At 39.0% G+C, this 17,061-nt stretch overlaps 1 protein-coding gene across 1 annotated transcript; it reads left to right on the top strand.

The window, feature by feature from the left end:
* The first annotated feature begins 9,145 nt into the window (after positions 1–9,145).
* Positions 9,146–16,629, top strand: tnfaip6 (tumor necrosis factor, alpha-induced protein 6). Its single transcript, XM_008396803.2, has 5 exons — positions 9,146–9,310; positions 9,938–10,075; positions 11,581–11,742; positions 15,903–16,131; positions 16,539–16,629. The coding sequence occupies exons 1-5, from the start codon at positions 9,211–9,213 to the stop codon at positions 16,627–16,629; spliced, it is 720 nt and encodes a 239-aa protein (XP_008395025.1). The 5' UTR covers positions 9,146–9,210.
* Positions 16,630–17,061: the final 432 nt, after the last annotated feature.

Here is a 17,061-nt window from a genome sequence, read left to right as displayed (position 1 = left end):
CAGATTTTCACTGGTCTTAGTTTTGGGCTGCTGTAAAACACAAACAGCCCAAGGTTCTACTTTATGTCAATCTGCCACAAAAAAACCCAATGTACATTGACGTTTCTGGTTGTATCATGACAACATGTTGAAAGTTCAGAGGGTTTAAACACTTCACCAAAGTGCTGGAGCTTTTTTATTGTTAGTTCTTTGTAGTTGGACAATCCTTCCTTTGCAGTTCACAATCATATGAATAGTTTTCACTTTCTAGTAAATGTGATGTGCAACAACTAACAAACATATGGATGGACTACAACAATAGAAATACCCTGCCAACACTCCCAGCTTTTGAGTAAAATGCAGCAAGGTCAGTAAAAGCTCCATAGTAACATTAAACACGATACTATCCATCTATTGTTATTCGGCAGGATGTGTTTGATTTGTGGGCTCAAGTCACAGCGACATACATCCTCTGGGAATCCAATTAAAGCAACACTTACCAAGAAATGTGTAAGACATGTGCGTTGACTGTGCTTCGTCATTTCTGAGCAGTAATTACTGTCCTTGGCAGCATTTTTCCAGTGTTTCTAGAGGAGCGGCCCAGTTACAACATGTCGGATATGATTCCCCTAAAGCCATATGCTCTACCACTGTAGCAACATTCATACATGTGAATGCCTCAGTCTGTCTCATGTTTCCAACAGGCAAAAAGCAAGCCAAGAATAAAACCTCTGGAAACAGAACCTGCTATAAATGTGTCTTAATGTTAAGAAAAGCTTATCTTTAATGGCAGAAAGCATTTATACCCCTTCACTTTTTCCACATTTCTTGACTGTACAGACCTAAAACTCAGAAAACAAGACGAGACACAATATTGATTTTACAAACACAAAATGGGATGCGACTTTAGCATTGCTTTCAACAAAACATCAAAGATGATCTTGTCTGTCCTGTCATAGTTGTAGCGCTGCCTCCTGTCTCCTTCAGCTCTCAACAACATATTCCTTGTGTCTTGTCTGTTACTGTGCCACCATTTATTGTACTAGAAATCCCAAATGGCGCCAAGTCATTTGGAGTAGTCGAACATTTGGATATCTGCCACAGAGAACATCGCAGTATTATCAGATTAAAAAATAGAACATAGTGCTTGGTTAGATCAAGTTTGTTGATGTGGACAAGAGCAGCCTGAGATCTGGTTCCTATAACTATTCCAAGAAAACTATAAGATACCTCAAGCTTTTACACACAGCTTTGTTTCAGGTCGTTTTCAAACTAACAGACATGCTTAGACAATCAAACAGAGACAAGTTTTTACTTTAGTAACATGAGATCCACGTTGTCTAATTTTTCCAGAAAGGTCAATTACAAAGGCATAATCGTGTTACGTGTTGCCTAGAGCTTCAATAAAATGACTGATGATCTCAGATTTTCTTTTGGGAACCGAGATGCCCCTAAGAACGCTTACTCAAGACAACCCTGCTGTGTTTACTGAGGCTCAGACCTCAATGTTTAACCAGCCCACTCTGCTGCTTATCCAACAGATGCACACAGCATCTGGTTGTCTATACCAGTAAATCAGAATCTCAGGCAATGTTTTGTAGTATTAAGTTAAACATCTGACTCATGAGCTCTCTTTGTATTTGCAAGACCAGTAATCTCCTAGCTTTGTCTGTCAACTTGACCACCTCTAGACTGAGTGGTAAAGAGATGTCTACTGAACATGTTAAATGCCATCCTTTAGTGGATATGGTGGAATGCTTTCACCTACACTGTATCACATCACACAGATGTTACAGCCCAACCTCTGCTGGCCCTTTATGAGTTATTAAAACACTTCTCTCTCTCTCTCTCTCTCTCTCTCTCTCTTTTATTTTACAAACATTGTCTGCAAAGTCTTCTGGTTTTGTTTGGAGTCTTTAAACTGGTGGCAGGAAAGTCTGTGCTCCTCCTTGGTCATTAAACCTTACATAACATCATTTAAAAGGGCTGACAGTCCTTAAGTTATTCTCAGTCTCGACTTTGTTAACTTCTGAATTCTGTGTTTAACTACCCAGAAAATGATCTTTTCTCCAGCTAGGTTCTTAATGTATGAGCTTGAAGAAGAGCCAGTGAGTTGAATTTATGAATTCCATTTGTTAATTTGAAAATTCAACTGGTCCATTGTTCATGCTGTCCTTATGGCCTAGCAGAGCAAAATGGTATCAAACCTTTTGATTTGTGGGTTGAATTCCCATTATTAGCCTCTGTCTAAGCTACATCCTAAAGAGGGCGTTCCCTAGCGTGTCATTTCCTTTAGCTTAAGCTCGGCGCGCATGTGATTTATGTGAATGCATATATGTGTATACGAGCATGCAAATAGCTACAAGAGATAGAGAAAAACACAGAATTATTTATTCTCAACATTACTGATTAACTCAACATTTGACACTTGGAACCATGCACCCAAAAATAACATGTTCAGTTTCGTTGACACAGTTATGTCAGGAATTTTCCCAAAACTGAGTGATGTTTAGTATGATTCTAATTGGTTAAGATGCCACTAAGTAACTTATGTGTAACCAACATAACCAAATCAGACAATTCCGACCTAATCTGGTTAGCTCTGATCTAATTCATTGGTCTGTGTTCACTTAATTAAGCTGAGCTAAGAAAAAATGTTTAACTGTGTTGATTAATGCAGACATAAAAATATTTAATTATACTGACTTAGATCATTTATATAGAACTGTGTTCATACTTTGCGGCTCCAACTCAATGACTTCTGTTAATTAATGTGGCAATCACTGAATTTTGCTTTACTTAACTCATTTTGACTGATACAGCAGTAGTAGTCTTAGTCTGTGTCAACGATTTCCACACAGAGTAGTTAGTTGAATTTGAAATTACACAACTTTTGTTTTGTGGAATAAACATTTATTACCTGTAAGACACATCATCACAGATAATAAACCAAAGTACTGTTGTGTAGCACCTTACAGCTACAGAGAAACAAAGTGCAGCCTTTGTTGTAGCTCATAATTCAACCATGAGATGATGTTTTTGAAGCTATGTTTTGGATCAACACAAATGGAGTTAAACCCATTTGTGACAAAAAAACAAACAAACAAAAACACTTACTGTCTTGTTGACCACACATGGGTGTTTTTGTCACTTATGGTCACTGCTGAATGGATCAAAACACGCTAACACAAACTAGAGTAACAGGAACAGACTGATTACTAAAAAAAACAATGCTAAACAGTCAATAGTTAACCCACAATCCCTCACTGAAGCCGCATGACAGTCAAAAGCAGCAGAACAATACATATGAACTCTGGTCTCAATTAGCATATTAAATCAACATTTTCCATCTTCTTCATTGGTTTTCACAATGCTAAACAATGTTCACAAAAGAGCAAATTGGTAGGAAAAGTTGGTCTGTTCACTCTCACATTAAGCTCCTTATTGCAGGTGACTTTGAGTATTTGACAGCATAGAGCAAACCAACAACAAATACTCAAAATACTTTGTTCTGACACAGGTGGTCATTGTTTTACACTATTAGTTCTGGATCATTTGAGGCAAAACTGTAAGTGTAAGAGTTTTTTTTTTTTTGTTTTTTTTTTGTTTTTTTTTACGTGTGACTGAAAGAATACAAATTGTGTCTTGTACATAAAAAAATAGAAGAGGTCTAACAGCTGTTTGTATTTGTGAAAGACTGGAATAGATCTTGTTACAAAACTCCTCTAGGATTTTCTCTACATTAACTTGTCAGTTACAATACACAAATACTCAGCCCTGTTATGCTGCATCCCAAAAAACATTTTCCGTGATGTTAGCCAGTCAAAAATGCACAGTAAACTCATTAAAGTGCGCTATGTTTGAAATTCCAACTCTTATATTAAAATGGGCATAGCTCCATTTATTCAATTCAACAATTCACTGAGTTCACTCTTTTGAGAGTGACCTCACTTTGACCTGGGAAACGTCAAGAGGAAGTAGAGAGAGAAACAGGAAGTAAAGGCAAGAGCAGACAGAGACCACCTAGTCAGACATGACACATGATCAAAGGAAAAGGCGTGGTAGGAAAAGTTCACAAACAACTCCTTTTGGATGATAAGGCAAAGCTCATGCAAACGTTAGGGCCAGATTCATAGGGCATGGACTGGAGTCAGTGCTTCAAGCAGCCAACACACACTGTTGCTAAGCTACAACGGTCACGTTCCTTTCATTAGGCAACTTCTGAACCAGAGACATCTAAACCATTCTATCTGGGCTAAAAAATAACTTTTCCCAGTCAATATGGCTTTGGGGAGCCACATCAACTGTGTGCTGTGTTTAATGAAGTCTAAGGTCAGGACTTTGAGCCCCTCATGCTTCGTTCTGCTGGCATTCTGCTTATGGATATGCTGGTTGCATTTTCCAGCAAGACTCTGAACCTTTCTATCCAGCAATAGAAATCAATACCTGCTGAGATGACCGCGGTGTCACCGGTTAGCCAGGAAGAGAACTGAAAGCTGCTACCAAAGCAACCTGGGTTAGGGTTCCTCAGCAGAACCGCAGGCTGATGGTCTGCATGCCACGCCGCACTGATGCAGTAGTTCACGCAAAAGGAGTCCCAGCCAGTTCTGAGTTCATTTAATGTTCAGGACATGCGTGCTTTCCAGTTGGTCCACAGTTCTCTTGTTGGGTATATCTCAGAATTTGGGGGTTTTAATCATCAAACCAAAATCGTCAAACATCAAATACATGATGTGTGTTGATGATTTGAATGATGGACCTCAAAATGTAAAATGTAATGTTTGTTACTGGCTTCTCAGTTGGTGATTGCTGCTTTTATGACTTTTTATTTAAACTGCCTTATTTCTAAAACGTGCCATGAAAATAAATTTGATTTTTATATCAAATTTAAAAGAAATAAATGCTTGTACAAAAAACTAACATCTCTCTACATTTGACTGGATGCACTTTTTTTTTGGTTGATTTAAACAATTAAAATAGGTTCTGCCAACATTTTTGATGCTTTTTCAAGAAATATTTTTGGTTCAACTTTAACCTTTCCATCATATTTAGGACAGATATGATGTCAGTATATGACTGATAATTTTTTTGTGCAAGGTTAAAAAATCTCTCAAACAGGTTTATCTGTATTTTGTGCACAATACAGAGAGCTTATAAAACAGTAAGGAAGCAGCTCAAAGGCAAAGTCAACACATGGGTTTTATACAAAGGATAAGGGATAAAAAACAAGGGGAAGACGGTCTGGCTCCCATGCTGCTGCAGGAAAATACATCCAACCTTTTGTGTGTATCCCAAACAAGTTCATTTGGTTAGAGTTCATAAGCACATTATAACATGACCAGTAGATGTTGCCTTGTAGTAAAATCTCCCACCACAGCCCTCGTTTTCTTATTGGACACATGGAAACGATGATGAATCCTGCATTTAAAAGGAGTTTTAATATCCAGTATGTCACAATGACGGCGTCTGAGACGGATTTTCCATGCGTGGGTTTCTTTGGGTGAGGTTCTCAGAGAGTTAAGAAAGCCCCGATCATTTCCCCTCCAATCTGGAACCAATTCAGAGCCGTTTACCACCCGGCCCTCCGCATGTCTGTCTGGGCTCTCCCTCAGAAAAATATTACATGTGACAGCTGACGTGCAGCTTTTTAGTTCCATCGCTGAACCCGTTCACTTTGAACCTGAAAAAAACTTTGTGTTTTTCATTTTTGCAGTAACAGCAAAAATATATATATATTTTTCCGACAATAAGATAATCATTTGCAAATGGATGGATTTTTTTAAAGCAAATTCTTGTTTATTGTTGCTTATTGTTCAATAGAGAAAAGAATTATAGTTAGAGATTTTTAAAAGAAATCTCAAAAAGTTGTAATAATGATGCAAATTAAGGATGAAGACATTTTTGTTTCTAACCACCATAAAAGCTTGGTGCCTGTTCTTTCTCAGTATATTTACTCTGGAACTGGGGATGTGGGAGACGTAGACCATCTGGAGAGCTTCACATTCAGAGTTACATGTTGCGCTCCCCGATGGTCCGGTAAACTGACAAACTGTGCAGGGGGGCTAAATCACATCTGCCACAGTTCTTTACAGAAACACAATTTAAAACCCTTTGTTCCCTGGAGTTTCTTGTAACCGATGCTATTGCCCCCAAATTCGGAACCTCTTGTGATGAACAGCATGTTGGTTTTCTCTGTCCTATTAGTCATTCTGCATGCTTCATTCAATACTTTGTTGTTCTTTTGCAAAGTTGTGAGTTAAAGATCAGCATCACATTTAACTAGGGATGCACGATACTGGATTTTTGGTTGATATCCGATATGCCAATACACTAAAACTCATTTGGCTGATATCTGATACCAATACCGATATTTGTTTCCTATAAGCTACTTAATGAAACTGTGTGGCTTTCTCTACTGTGTAATTAAAATACTCCATTATCTTTGTCAATATAGCCTGCTACCAAATRCAAATGCTAAAAAGGAGTCTGCTGTAACACTTTCAACTTATTATGTTTAATGTCAAATTTTTTCTAAGACAGTGACAACACTCGGACATCGCAAATTTAACATGCTGTGTGCAGGCATCATTTTCACTGGTTTTCAGAAAAAAACAACAACAGCTTTTATCCTGGTGAGTTATTTTGATGTAATGGTCAAAGTACGATRTTACACTTTACAGATAATATTGGCCGAGGCCGATAATATTATGCATCCCTGGATTTAACATTTAATGGAAACAGGCAGTTCAACAAATGTAGCTTGGAAAAACTCCCACATCATTCTTTGGTCCCTTGAAGATTTTGGCCTTTGGTAGAAGAACCTGAAGTGTGGTGGCAACCACACGTCACCTTCTGCAACGTCAGTCTGCAAGACCACAGGATCCATGTGGTGAAACATGGTGGTGGCAGCATCAGGCTGTCAGGATGCATTTCTTCAGAAGAAACAAGAAGAAGCCTTGCAGAGATGATGGGAAGATTGATGGAGTTAAATACATGGAAGTCCTGCAGGAAAACCTGTTAGAGAGCATACCTCCATCATCATGTGCGTCAACACAGGGGTTCCTCAAAGCTGTGTGCTCAGTCCCCTACTCTACATGTTCTACTGCTCTGCCGTCCACCAAGCTTGTGGATGACAAACTGAGTGTTCATAACCAACAACAATGAGTCTGCAAACAGGGATGAGATTGGTTGCGCAAAAGTCATAACTTATTTTTTAACATGAAAAAACAAAATAAAAATGTATAGTTTTTCTCAGGTCCAGCCAGTCACTTACCTCTCTACATTAACAGTGAGGTGTTAGGAGGGGTCTCCAGCTTCATGGTCCTGGACTGACTGTGTCATGCTGTCCTGGAGTGATGCATCAGCAGTAGGAAAAGCCCAGCAGTGCCTCTTCTAAGGAGGCTAAAGAGAGCCAAACTAACTAAATGGCTCATGATTACATTTTATAGATGTGCTACTCAGCTATTACTATCATTATTATTGCCCTTTAGGATTGCACTTGCACTACCTGCACGTCTTAGTCGTATGATACCAAAACGTGATTTCTTGTTATCTTAACAAAGACAATATTCACTGAATTGAATTGATCCATGGTGTTCCACCTGGCTTAGTTTATGGCAGTGGTTCTTAACCTTTTTTGAGGTACCGAACCCACCAGTTTCATATGCGCACTCACTGAACCCTTTTGTAGTGATAAATAAAATATGATTCCTCCCCCCCAAATTCAAGACATAGGGGTGACCCAACTAAAGTCTAGTTGGGTCATGATCACTAAGTCTTCTTAAAAGGTAGAGTCTCTGAGAACAGTTCTTCAAAATATAGTCAGTGTTTTCAGCAAAGTTGAGCTGACTGTCCAGGAACGACCCAAGGTATTTAAAATTTGCCACAGTTTCAACAGGTTGCCCATCGAGAGAAACTGGAACCACTTTAAGGTCTTGTTTAGATCATTTAATTAGCTCTATATTCTTAAGAGAATGAAAAATTTATTATAAATAATTAAGACTGCGGTATTCTGATTTAGTAATGTAATTATATTAGTTGTGTTACCACCCCCACGCCACTAGAGGCAGTAGCAACCCAGAAAGGATGCGACTGAGTGCTCCTCCGCAGCTCTGATTGGCTAAGCAATGTAACGTGATCCTCTGCAGCAAGTGACGGCAAAGCGGGACGTCATTACGACTTTACACAAGTGTGTCTTTACCTCCGCGGCAGAGGCTCCACCGAACCTCAGAGACCGACTCATCGAACCCCAGGTTAAGAACCACTGGTCTATGGTCTTCCATGATTCCCTCCAAACAAACTAAAAACATTTTTTTTTTTTTTTGTCAATTTAGTTTATGTATACGCCTGAATCTCTTCATTGGAAATACTAATAATTAGTTATTTTACCACAGAAAATAATGAGAAGAACAACAAAAGATCCAGGCGGAATACTACAGCTTAAAGGAACCACCGACCAGAATGATTTGGCTCCATCCTAAAGCTGTACAAAAATAAGACAAATTAATAGAAAACAACATATTAACATATTCAGTACAAACTGTCACAATTTATTGCGCTGATAAGCAAAATGTATTAGTGACCATCAGATGTTAATTCAGGTTTTCATACTTTTATAGCTTCCTGCTCCTAGAAGATGTTAATGTGATGTTTCATGAGCTGAACAATACCTCAGTGGGTAATAYATTCATCCATGTGTAATCAGTCTGCTGCCTTACATGAGCAAATGGTTGCTTAGTTTTTTTTAAATAGTTCATTATATCCTGAAGACAAAGTGTCTCATCTATGTAAATATGTGAAAACATTTCATGTAAAAAAAAAGTGTTCTCCATGCACATGATTTACAAAACACAGTGAGTTGAACTGAGGTCAGACAGGTTTCAGTTTGATTTGCAACAGCAGGAGTTATTTTTAATGTGCCACACTTTAGGAGTTTGAGGATTACCTCGTATAACACCCTCCCCCCTCCCCCCTCCACCACAGCACTTTCCCTAAAAGCGATAAACTTTATATACGTGGGTAAACAAAAAATAATAAATAAATAAATAAATCAACAGCCAAACAGGGTAGCCATGACGAACCCTGACTGGATTTAATTATTTCACTCTGCTGGATATTTGCCACCTCCCCTGGGAGGCAGGAGTGAGTATAAAAGGCAGCGGCTGTGGAGCAGCAGGGGACAGAACGGCAGAGAACATCTGCACAGAGCAGCTGCACACYGTCAGCCTCAGGATGCACCGCTGGGCTCTGCTCTGGACTCTCGTCTTACTGCTGAAAGAGGCACAGTCGTGGGGCTTCAGAAATGGAATATTTCATAACTCAATATGGCTGGGTAAATATAACTAACACATCCTGACAATGTAAATATCTGTTTCACAGAGTAGCCTGGAAATTATTCAACTTCAGCGATGAGGTGGAGAATTGAATTAAACCGATCAGACAGATCTCACCATCAGTGATATTACTCTTGTTTTTTTTTTTTACAGTTACTTTCATATTTTTGTAGAAATGTTCTGCTTTTGTGAATACAGCTAAAGCTATTCTCATTTAAAGGCTCCTTGTGAGGCTTTAATGGAGCATGAAGGAGTCCAGCAGTTTGAGCCAATCAGTGTGTTTCAGCCTGGCTGTGCTGCAAGAGGCCTGTAAATACATGGAAATGACTTCACCTCGTACCTCTCACAATCCCGAGCAAAGGAACTTCCCAGCTGAAACCTTCTTTCACAACTATTACGTCAATCAAAGTAGTTTTTATTCTCGAAAAAAAAAAAAGAGTTTCTCTAAACACTGCTGACTTTCCCACACGCTTCACTTCATGAGATCGACTCTTTGGAAAATGAGCTCTTGTATGTGTTTCATTGTGCTAACTGGTTTGGCTCAGACTCATCAGCAGGTTTTTTTTTTTTTTTTTTAACATAATTAATGTAAATGCCCAGACAGAAGACGTGTTTCTCTTTGACAGAACAAGCAGCTGGGGTTTACCACCGGGAGTCACGCAAAGGGAGGTATCAGCTGACGTACAAAGAGGCCAAGGCTGTCTGCAAATACGAGGGAGGGACGTTGGCCACCTATGATCAACTGGAAGCAGCGCGACAAATAGGTCTGCAGCCTTTCACTCATAAGCACAACACAAACTCACAGATCAGCGCCTGCATTTCGGTGTCTTTTAAAGCAAACCAGGCTCTTCTGCTGTAAAAACAACACCCTGATTTTTCCTGGTGTGTATTCTCTCTCTGCTCTTTAAAAGGCATCAGATGGAGGAACAGTAGTGATGCAACACGTCCCTTAAACACTGGAATGCTTTTAGCTCACAGGGGGAGGTTAAAGGTTAATGGGAAGCAGTGTCTTTCCAAGAGTGCAGCAGAGTTCCTGGGCCCAGGCTGATATTAAAAGGTCTCAAATAAACTGTAAAAGCCTGTTAAGATGGTTTTAGGTTCACTCTAGAAATTGCTGGGTTAAAACTTCTTAATCCAAACACAGGGGTTGCAGTATTGGGTCAARGGCAGAGTAGTTTTAATAAGAAATGCACCAGACGTCTGTGGTTTATTTCTCTGATTCCTGCAAAGGCCTAAACTGCAGTTTCTGATTTTTATTTTCTAAACATTATATAGTAATATGCAAGTCACTTGATGCCCTCATATTGATATCGCATATTGGATCAGACATGATGAAATCAATCATTCTGTATGAAACACCATGTACCTCCATGGTGCACTTTCAATGGTGTGTGGTCATGTTGGGATGAAAGGTGTAAAATTCACACAGCTGTAAAGTCGATTTATTTCTGGAACYTTTTGACTAAATGAAACATYGTATAGATTAAACCCAGATGAATGTTTGTGTTGCTTCTGTTGATCATGTTGATTTTCAGCTTGCAYTTAGGGAAAACAATTTAAAATTAGAATACTACATCAGACCGATCAAAAACCACTTTTAAAAACACAAATATTAATGTAAAGTTTGTTTGACACAGGCTTAGAGGTTGTTATTTTTAAAGGACGTGTATTCTAATTGATTGAATACGACTTTATGTCCGATGGAGTTGGTTCATCAGAGTGTTGGCTAACATGATCGAAGGTGATGCTGGAGCTTTACTTACTTAAAACTGCACATGTTTTATCACTGAAGCTATGAAGAGCTGTGTGACTGTGTGATATTGGTAAGAGTTGTGATATATAATACATGTGTATTAGAGAAATCCAATATACAGAAGGCAAAAAAACCCCGTCTATTTTAGGTGTAGGACGGTTTTTCTTAGAGCAAAAAGGTCTGAGGTTCAAATCCTGGCTGTGACATAAAGCTGGGTTAGGAAAAACCAGCAGCTTTTCAGAGTGCAGGTAAAATCCTCTGCCTGCTTGTCAGTGGCTACAGTTGAAGGTTTCCAAGGCAACCTTGCAGGAGGTCAGTTTTATAGCTGATTACTGATTGTTATCTCCATAAAAAGAACAAATAAATCTTCAGATGCTTTCCAAAAGACTTTCACAAACTGTTTGTCAAACCGGSCCGTGTTGCCTGAGGTTCTGACAGAAAGCTCTGGACGGTCAGCTTTGAGTGTGTGACCAGAGTTGCTGCTGAACAGAACATGGYGTTTCTTCTCGTTTGCAGGTTTCCATGTGTGTGCCGCCGGCTGGTTCGACAGAGGACGGGTCGGCTATCCCATCGTCAAGGCCGGGGCCAACTGTGGCTTTGGAAGAGTCGGCATCGTCGACTACGGATACAGGCTGAACAAGAGTGAGAAGTGGGATGTTTACTGCTACAATCCAAACTGTGAGTAAAGCCTTTACTTTAATCCTGATTTTAACAGACTTTTTTTCTCTTTTTTAACTAYGTGTATTTTTAAAACCCAAGGTTAGGYTCTAAAATGGATTTGAAATCCTTCGAAGCCAAACTCATTYGTRTGGGTGATGGTGATGTTTGACAGGAGAACACACACGTGTTGATGGCATTCAAGGTTAAGCATTTTTAAAYAGCCTCTATAAAGAGATGATTTAAAGAATCAGAACATCAAAATTACTGAAACKAAGTCAATCTGGAAACAGAAACCTTTCCAAACTTCCACCAGAAATGAAGATTTGGATCGATATCGACATGAAGATTTTAATACTGCTGTTATAGCCRATGACCGATATTTATATTTATTGTATCGTCTATAATTTCATCCACTTACAACACCATGTAAAGCGACCACACCACCTTCAATTGCTTCTCTGCTTTAGTCAAACACCCATAATCCTTTGCTGCATCACTGTCACATAACTGWACACCACATGCCTCCCTCTCCTGTATTTTAACTCCCTCCATCTTCATATTAACTAACTTCATTGTCAGTACTAAAGAAAACCCTCCCCACAGCATGACGCTACCACCACTGTGTTTTTCTCCCCAAAGTAAAATAGCCTGAGCTATTTTACAAAAAAGTGGCAAATTATTTACTCCTAGGTGTGTGAAGGTGTTGGAAACATAAACCCAAAACATCTGCAGGTTTAACTGCTATGAAATGTGCATCTACAAAGTTCTGACTCAGCACATCTGATGATTGCACAACACAAACTTTCAGACTTTGCAAAGGAAGAAAAAAAACTCCAATATTTCGTGCCGCTYCATCATGTAGAAGGTGAAGAGATGGGTGGGATTATCAGGACAAGCTGATTGCAACACRATGGTTCCATTAAGGTCAACAGCCCAATTGTGTTGTTGCYKCACTGCAGGAATAAATAATGAGTTCCTCATTAGAACAACATCTTAATAACCTAAAGCACAAATGTTCCAGGAAGGCATCCTGCATGCTGAGGCCGTAAACGTTTCGCTTGATGAGAAAGAAACATCGTGTCTCTCTTTCACATGAAGCTAATTTTGACATCAACATATGGATTGCATTTTAGCGTAAATCTGCTTCAAAGCTGCAGTGTGTAACGTTTATAAAAAATGTTTTCACACATATTTTTCAAAACAGTTTCAATGGCGTGCCATTATAATATGAGACACATCATCTGTGAAAACATCGATCTCCTCCACATCCACCCTGAGCTGCTACTGCTGTCTGAAGAAATACACAGTTCCAGACCAAAAACAACCAATCAGAGCCAGGARGAGGGGCTTAGCGCTGTCAATCACACTCATGTACACGCTATTTTGTGGAAGGCCATCTGTCAACATTCATTTTAAAGTAGTGCCGTAGATTCTTAATTGTATTTTAGTTGAATGATATGTGTTAAAAAACTAATTTCTATTTGGGTTAAAACTGAAATTAATTGAAGAAACTGAATAGGAAACTTGGTGTGGTAATGGCAGGGAAACAGCTTACCGTTCCAGTWGACCTGGTGGCTATGGTAGCTAACCCGAGGGTTCATGGCAGGTTCTGTAAGCTGCAGAGTAGCAGAGAATAAGGGTGTGAGCACCACATACACAAGCATGACTAACAGCGTTCCTTTTGGCTCTGATTGGTTGTTTCGGACGGGGCAGTGTGTCTCTGCAGTTAGTGCTGGGAGACGGCAGAGGAACTTGATTGTGATCCGTCTCATACTGTCATAACAAACTGACAGTTTTATGTAAAAATCTTTATTTTTTCATATAAAAGTTACATACCGCATGTTTAAAGATGAATGGGGAGATTTAGGGATGTTAATGCTTTTGCTACCTGAGCAACTTCAGAGTCTCCGTGATGGAAACTCCAACGTCATAAACAGAGTCACCACAGGAAGTTGTCATCGCTCTAGACGCAAGTCAGACGTAAAGGAAGTGATAAAGACAACACGAAAAAGAATATCCTGACTCAAAACCACAAACTGACTCCCACTGATGAGTGACTGTGGTTCAGACCAAGACTAAACCAGCAAAGGAGGAAAAAATGCAGCTGGATAAGATGCCAGAGGGGCAGCTGAGCAAGTCCTGACTGGAAGTCAAACATAAGCATTTTTAAAGCCTCCACACCCACAAACAGGAYGCWWGCCAAACCGTCAGTGATTACAGAAGCTTGTATTCACCCCGTCAGATTCAATAAACGCTTGTAGCAAATTCTCAGAATCTYAGTTCAGGTTTATATTCACACAAATTGATATAAAACAGGTTTTYATGGAGCAATCACTGACAATGTAGCCATCAATCCCCTGACACGATGAAACAAACCTAAAACCAGTGATGCTACCAACATGGCCAACAGCAAGAAATCGCTTTTCCTTTGGTTTGCAACGATTGCTGCTGGTGATGTGCAGCAGAGCTGGCTCTTTTTCACACAAGCTGGGCTCCATCTATGCTTTACTGATCGTGGATGTTTCCACAGCCAAGTCCACAACAATGGAGGTTTTGATAGTTGTTGGGTGATTGGCGACACTTGAAGGATGAGCTAGGAAACAATGGCACACTCCAGAAAGAGATAATCATTGCTAATTCATGCAAGTGTAACYAATGAAATAATATAAAAGTATATGCATAACGGCAAAGAAAATACCTAATGGCTGTTGATGAAATAAAACAGACTTCTGTGTCACATGATATTTACAGTTCACACAGAGTAGACAACCACAAAGTACTAATTAAATGTTCTTAGAAACTCTTCTGAAATATAAAAAGAAATTTTTTACATTAAAAATAACTGTAGTTAAACTCTTTTTATAGGAAATTACAGAAGTTTATAGCAATTTTAGTAGCTAAAATTATATTTAGATAAAAAAATAAATAAAAAAAAGGGGAAAAATTTTGGACTTTTTACTCAAATCTTTACTCCTTACCTGCTGACTGAAGGCCCTGCTTGGACATCACTGCTGCTCAGGTCTTGAGCTTTGTCTGTGTTGCTCTGATCTTTTTCTACATTTTTCTGAAAGCTTTCAAACTTTAAAAAACAAATCTCTGAAATGATCTGTGAAATTGCAATCTATTTACAGATTTAAGCATTTGTTGCTTTTCAGAAAAGTCCAAAACTTGTMTCAACAGAGTCTGGCCCTTCTGTCAGCTCCTTCTCTCTGCCTTAAGGCTGTTTAAAGTTTTTATCATTTTTAAAGGTGAAGAAGTTTTCAAAATGAGTAAAAATACTTCAGTTTAATCAAGACTGAAGAAAAATACATCAAAATATGACATGAGACTTTTTTTTATTTCCCAAATCTTGCAGATTGTTGGAATAATTTCTTAAAGAAGCKTGGCTGCTTTTTAAGGCTATTCAAAATGTGGAAATKACATTAGGTCTCAGTAAAACTAAGTGAAAAATAAATAAATAACTGAATAAAACTCCCTTGACCTTACCACACTAGATCTGCATTCATTMTGCTTGATCGAAGGCGCTCTCTAGTGGTGAAACTCAGCTATTGCAGTTCTGATTCTCACCTGAAGTGCATTTCCTGACCTCAATTCAAATCTCACTTCACAGACAGTCGGGGATTTCTCCCATTCACTTGGATTCATCCAGTAGAAATTCAGCCAGGCCAATCAGCGAACAGGAGAAGTTGTGAAGAATGATGTCAATTTTATGCTCTGTTTTAGAATTGTAGTCTGCCTGTCGTTTTAGCAACGGCAGCAATGAAAGTGAAAAAAGCTTACTATGTGTTGACCATACTTCCATATGTTGAATCAATATCTCTCTTTGCAGTGGAGAATGGTTATGGTTGTTCACAGCGCAGGTAATATCTGGTAAGCTTAATTCATAGCATCTAAGTGGTGCACTACATACGTCACAAACGTTAGCAATTGTTAGATAAAATGTTAAACTTAAACAGAGTCCACGCCTCCAGAAAGCAATCGTTTCTCAGAAACCAAGAATATTTTTTACATCTACATTGCAAAGAAACAGTCCCAACACAAGTGTGTACAAGTTTATCACAGGAAAAGTGATAAACTTTCTCAGGCAAAAGCTACATAGCTAAAGATCCTATTTGCAGTGAAACTACTAAAGATAGTAGTCTTTAGTAGTTTCATCATGTCTCCCATGTTCCCGACAGCGAAGGAGTGTGGCGGCGTTCTGACTGAGCAGCAGAAGATCATCCAGTCGCCCGGTTTCCCTGAGGAATACCAGGACGAGATGATCTGCTACTGGCACATCCGGGTGCGCCTGGGTCAGAGGATTCGCCTCCACTTCCTGGAGCTGGACGTGGAGGAAGACACGTCCTGCCTGGCAGATTACCTGGAGGTGTACGACAGCTACGATGATGTGTCCGGCTTCGCTGGAAGGTGAGTGTCAGTCCGAGCAGTGCATCAGCAGTTTATGGGTTAACCTGTGTGGAAACAGGAACAAACATCACACTGCCAAAACCAAGTATTCTTGGTCTACGGTGCAAGCTTCTTGGTGCAGTTGAAATAAGACAAAACTAACTCACACATAACTTTTCAGCAAGATATGGGAGCTTATTTTAAGTCAATAATATTCCTTCAAAGTACTAGTTCCACTGGCAGATTTTTTCACTTCTAACAAGGGAAAAGTGTCTTGTTATTGAAGTGATCTGCCAGTGAAAGGTAGTTTTACTGAACACAATTGCTCACCACAATATTCAGATATTACATACAAAAAAACATACATTCTTGTCCTACACTGGCATTCCTGTCTTTACTTTKATCATTTTTCTTATACCCTTCTCCAGATTCTGTGGTGACAATTTACCGGATGACATCATCAGCACAGGTGAGCTGCCATCAGTTATTCATGACAGAAACAGTTTGAACTCTGGCTAAACTGAAGTATTTGTGTAACTGCTGGTTCATTTCCATTATGTTTTTCTCATTAAATGAACAAAATTGTGACAATTCCAGTCAAATTCTTCTCTCTCTCTCTCTCTCTCTCTCTCTCTCTATATATATATATATATATATATACACATATACATGAATAAAATTTGAATGATAACCTAAATGTAGTTTTTCTATTTGATTTAAATGTTAGGTGGATATTAGAACTCAACACACATGTTTGTCTACGTTGTTTGTTTAATGATATTACAATTTTAAATATTTTCCCAAAACCCTGTTCTTATTTTCTTCATATGGGACAACTTAATACCGTTTCATGCGCCTCACTGGATTGTCAGTCCTGCAGGTTTGTTCTTTGCTCTAGGGCTCCCTCTAGAGTTGTAGAAACAGGAAACAAGCAAACAAAAATGACCAAGT

This window comes from Poecilia reticulata, linkage group LG2 (assembly GCF_000633615.1).
Source record: "Poecilia reticulata strain Guanapo linkage group LG2, Guppy_female_1.0+MT, whole genome shotgun sequence".
Taxonomy (NCBI): Eukaryota; Metazoa; Chordata; class Actinopteri; order Cyprinodontiformes; family Poeciliidae; genus Poecilia; species Poecilia reticulata.
Note: the sequence above shows the minus strand (reverse complement) of the source record. Positions and strands in the feature narration are given on the sequence as shown.